A 4,900-nucleotide genomic window follows, 5' to 3' on the forward strand; every position below is an offset into this window, starting at 1 on the left:
ATCCGGACTATATGTCTGTCTGGTGTCTTTATATTTTAATTTGTTGTGAAGAACTGGTTGAACCAATTTAGATTAAATGCGTTAAAGAATCTCAAGTGGATCTCGAAAAGATCTAATTTAAATAGATAAGCAATCAAATGAACGTATCTAGTACATGATGTGTAGCAGAAAATGAAAACAATAATTATTTATTCAACAAACAAAACTAAAGTGTTTGCACTCACGCTAGGACTAAAGATGGCCACTTTCTATTAGACTGGTAAATTGATTAATAGATTTTCTTCACTCAATATGTATTTCTGTCAACCAACTCACTTATATTAAAATTAAGATACTGTGTAGACTGTTTACATCTAACGTTTCTTAAAATAAAATGTTGGAGTCACCCATAGTGATTAGCACTACCCACCTGCTGGTCATTTTCATTCAACAAAGGGGAGGCGTCGTAACCTTTGGAAATCATTTACTCTACCAGAGGAGGACATTGCTGTCGTTTACCTTTTTGTACAACAACGCTAGAAACCGGGTTTCGATAGCCGTGGTAGTCCATTTTGTAGCTTTGTGCTTAAATACAAACAAACAAACCTTATACAAGATGCACTGTTGTAGTAAGACCACCAGCAGGAAACAAATGTAGCTAAAACGAAGTCAACGTTCTTCTGTATCACATATTATGTAAAAGCGAATAGACTTAGAATAAAAGAAAAAAATAAACATTTTTACAATACAATAAGAAGGTAGAAAATGCATAGTATGCCTACATACCACACTTTTATTAATACTTCAAATCAGATTTGAGCCTCTATCATAATCACTGGCTATGTTTATTTGTTGTTTTCTAAATTGGTCTAAATCCCATTTAACACTGTTTTGGTCTTATTTGTTTGATCACTGATCAACTCCCGGATATGTTCTATTTATTACTAGGTTTTCTGAAATATTCTTGAATTAGAATGTAATCTGTCTGATATTTCACAACTCTCACCATCCTGTAGTGATTTTCTCGTGTACAAATGTCTTTTGTGATGCTGAAGCCAAGTACTGCTTATTACTAAGCCTTTTTCTTCATAAAACTGCAATGAGCTCTCCTCACGGAATCAAACCCCGTCATCAATTATGCTCGCCCTTTCAACTTTGTGGGCGTTATAATGTAATAGTTAATCTCACTGTTTATTAATAAAGAGTTAGCGATGAGTGGTGTTGACTAAATGCTTTCCTTCTTGTCTATCACTTCAAAATTATGGACGGCCGTTGCTTTAGTAACTTTGCGTGAAATTCAACAAACATCACATCCTGCATAGCTTCATCAACATCTTGATAAAAGTTTTTGATTCCTTCTACTTCACTGATAGAAGAAGGCGTTTAATTTTGATGACGGCTGAATCAAACTTTTTTTTCTATCAGAATTTGACTAATATTACCCTGCTGCTATTGTCCAAAAGCCTTTCAATTTCACAGAGGTTCAAAATTATTATTAATGCTACACGTACTGAAACAAATAATAACGTTATGAAAAATATAAGAAAGTTTTGTTATTTTTTTTTAAATTCGTAATAAACTCAATTGCTGCTCTTAATTTACATGTGGCATAAACAAATAATAATAATAATAAAAACAATTTTTACCAAGCGTTGCATCTTTTATTAAGTCTTAGCGATTCAATGCAAACAATATGGCTGGTGGAACAAGCGCTGGAGATTGGTGTCTTATTGAAAGTGATCCCGGAGTGTTCACAGAGTTAATCAAAGGCTTCGGTATGTGATTTGAAAATAATATTTAATAGTGTTTAGTCAATCTGACTTTTAATTTTTATATTAGAAGTAAGTTCTAGTGTTTTTTTTAAGCATGAGTATAACTTAGGCTTAACAAAGCAACACCAAAATAACCTGACTATGCAGGCCTACTATTACTAATACTATATTATTTCTAATTAAATTAGTACTATTAGTATTAGTCACTTATCGATTCTCAAAATTATTATTATTACTAGGCAACTAATCTACCATATTGTTCTCGAAATACAGTACTACTAAGACTATACTAAATTTTATAATTGTATTTGTAGTCGTACTTGTATTGATAGTGATAGGAGTTATCTTCAGCTCAATTTAAACAGTTTTAATTTTATATTTCTAACACTAACAAGGTGGTTGTTTTTCTTTTTGGAATTTGTTGCCTTCAGAATGTGGTAGATGCAGTAAATTTAAGGGAATAATTCAAGTTATTTTTAAAGTTTCGTAGTTTATGCTGGTAGAGGTAGTACAATACTGTGTAAGTTGTTATATCATCACGTTAGACTAAAAGTTAAAGTTGAACTTGGCGAAGTTAGGCCTAATCTAAATTTATTATTAAAAGCTACCAAATGTTTATTTGCCAAGTATAATAAATGCTAATACATTAATTTACTATGGTTGGAAGCAGACATGCAGTAGCTGATTAAGTCAGTTGTGGTAGATTTCAATAGGGAAGTGACTGTTTATGCCAGTTTGACTTGTAATGCTTATATTCCTCATGAAACTTTGTAGAATGGACGGCAACTGCCTGCTGTAGAGACACGAGTGTAGAGGACAACGTTTAGAAAGTCTTCCGTCTGAATACGAAAGATGAAAGACTTTTGAAACATCATCCTCAACACTTGTGTCTCTACAACAGGCAGTTGCCGTTCATTCAACAAAGTTTCATCATAAATACTTTGTCTAAACAATCTATCCTGTTATTACTGTAATGGATACATAGTCACATATTTTCAGACTTGGTATTTTTGAATCTGATTGCAGTTCAGTGCCATTATTTGGTTAGTGTCTTATAATAACCATGGCCAGTGATATCTGATATGAAAAACTCTTCATTCTGGCATAAAGTAATCCTAACTTATATCTTGTAACGTATCTTAATCCTTATATTGAAAGTTATATAGGGATTTACTTTTCCCATTTGGCTGTGGATTGGGTGAGAGTGGCAAATATTTGGTGCTAGTAACAAGGTCAGGAAGTATTGAAATTGTCAACATGATTTCACTATATATATATATATATGTGTGTGTTGTGTGTGTGCACAGCGATAGTAGCATAAGTATTGTCATTACAATTGTGTTATGACTAGCTTGAATTTTGCTGCTGTGTTTAAATAATTTTGCAAGTAACTTTGTCAAGTCATACAGAAAGAATAATTACAGGCATACATATAGTGTCGAGGGTTTAAAATGAGTTTTTGTAAATGAATATATGCTAGCAGGTTTTTTTAAACGATAGAATTTTAGAAAAATTTGTTAATACATCCAATTAATATTCAATCAAAACTAAAATCAACTGGTAATGAGTATTAAAGTATATTGTTTCATTACTTAGGTACTTTCATTGGTGCCAATATTTTTGGCTGTAATCATAATAATATTTCACAAGGTTTCAGCCACGTTTTAACTAATTTAGAATATTATTAACTCTTCTCCTATATGTTGTCAGTATGTTGATATGTAGTGAAGATCAGTATGGAAATCAGATGTTAATTTTTCATGGTTCCATTTATATCATAAGATTTCTTATAACCATTGTGTAAAATATACAGATAACTAATTTACTATAATAACATTTGTCATTCCAAATTTTAAGAAGTTTTAAGTAAAAGATGGACCAATAGAAAAACAAGTTTCATTTGCAAGAAGCAATTCTAAAATGCGAGTCCAATAATAAAAACTAAATTTCATGACTTTAACTTGAGTAAAACTGCTTAATTATTAACTGTTGTCCTGTTCGTTGAGTATCTATTAAAGTTAGAATAAAATTTAGGAAAGGAAGAGGTTAGGAAGGTAGGAGGCTTAATTTAAAAATTAAAGGAAGACTCAGGAAGAAGGCTTAATGTAAAAATCAAGAAACAAAGACTTCATCAGAAATGTGGAAGGCTTGATATTAAAATTAAAAATGGAAGGAAGAGCTCGATGGGAGGCTAGATGGAGGGAGTGACGAAAAGAATCTGTTGTTGCTCAGTTTAGTGGAGGTGAAGAGCACAAGGACCATAACCTGGGACCTGAAACTTACTGCTAGACCCTAATTTTAATACACAGCTGTGGTATTTTTTGCACAATTTACTTGTGACTGCAAGATCAGTGATTGACCATGTAGTCAAAGTCTAAATTTCTAGACTTAACACAGTAAACTTTATGTCACTGTTACTAGATTTATAACTTCTGATTTAGTTATGACTTGTTTCTTGTTGCTAGCCTGTTAAAAATACTTCTGTCTTGAGGTTTTTAAGGTAATATAAGGTATGTTTTGTATAAACCTTAAAACATCTGATCATTAGATATCTGTTGTAAAATGTTTACTACAAGTGACAATTTTGTTGTTTGTCTTGTGTGACCGAGATACTTGTTAATGTCTCCTAGGATTGAATCAACTGAATTACGAGTTTTAGATTTGCTGGCTTCGTTTTGATGTAAAAAGCTGGAAAAGAAATTAATAAAATCAAAATCTATTAGTTTATCTATAACCCTTCATTACAGTATTAATAGGTGACAGTAGTAGTATGTGAAACTGAAATGAGTAATATGGCTTCTTAACATGATTGGTATCTTTCTAGGGGTTAAAGGTGTACAGGTAGAAGAGTTGTGGACCTTGGAGCCTGAAAGTTTTGAAAAACTAAAGTGAGTTTCTGTCTTGAGTTCAGAAAATTAAAATAGTTCACAAAAACTTATCATTTAAAGGTTAAATATTAGGAATTTTAAACTGCAGAAAATATGTTTTTGTGTTAAATAGATTCTTACCTTTGTGGTTTTAATACGTGTAATATTTATAATTAGATAAAAATACATTAACTATGGTAAGGTGTTACTCTGGGCATATTATACACTGCTTTTAATACGTGTAATATTTATAATTAGACAGAAATACATTAACTATGGTAA

The 4,900-nt window shown here is 31.5% G+C and overlaps 1 protein-coding gene across 1 annotated transcript in view; it reads left to right on the top strand.

Moving 5' to 3' along the window:
- The first annotated feature begins 1,537 nt into the window (after positions 1-1,537).
- The window catches only part of LOC106476555 (ubiquitin carboxyl-terminal hydrolase isozyme L5-like), a 4,495-nt gene continuing 1,132 nt past the window's right edge, over positions 1,538-4,900 (top strand). The window contains exons 1-2 of the mRNA XM_013937204.2: positions 1,538-1,754; positions 4,576-4,639. Of these exons, the coding sequence (XP_013792658.2) occupies positions 1,673-1,754; positions 4,576-4,639 (146 nt within the window). The 5' untranslated portion in view covers positions 1,538-1,672. The remainder of the gene's footprint in view (positions 1,755-4,575; positions 4,640-4,900) is intronic.

The sequence above is a fragment of the Limulus polyphemus genome, unplaced genomic scaffold (assembly GCF_000517525.1).
Source record: "Limulus polyphemus unplaced genomic scaffold, Limulus_polyphemus-2.1.2 Scaffold10879, whole genome shotgun sequence".
NCBI classification, from domain to species: domain Eukaryota; kingdom Metazoa; phylum Arthropoda; class Merostomata; order Xiphosura; family Limulidae; genus Limulus; species Limulus polyphemus.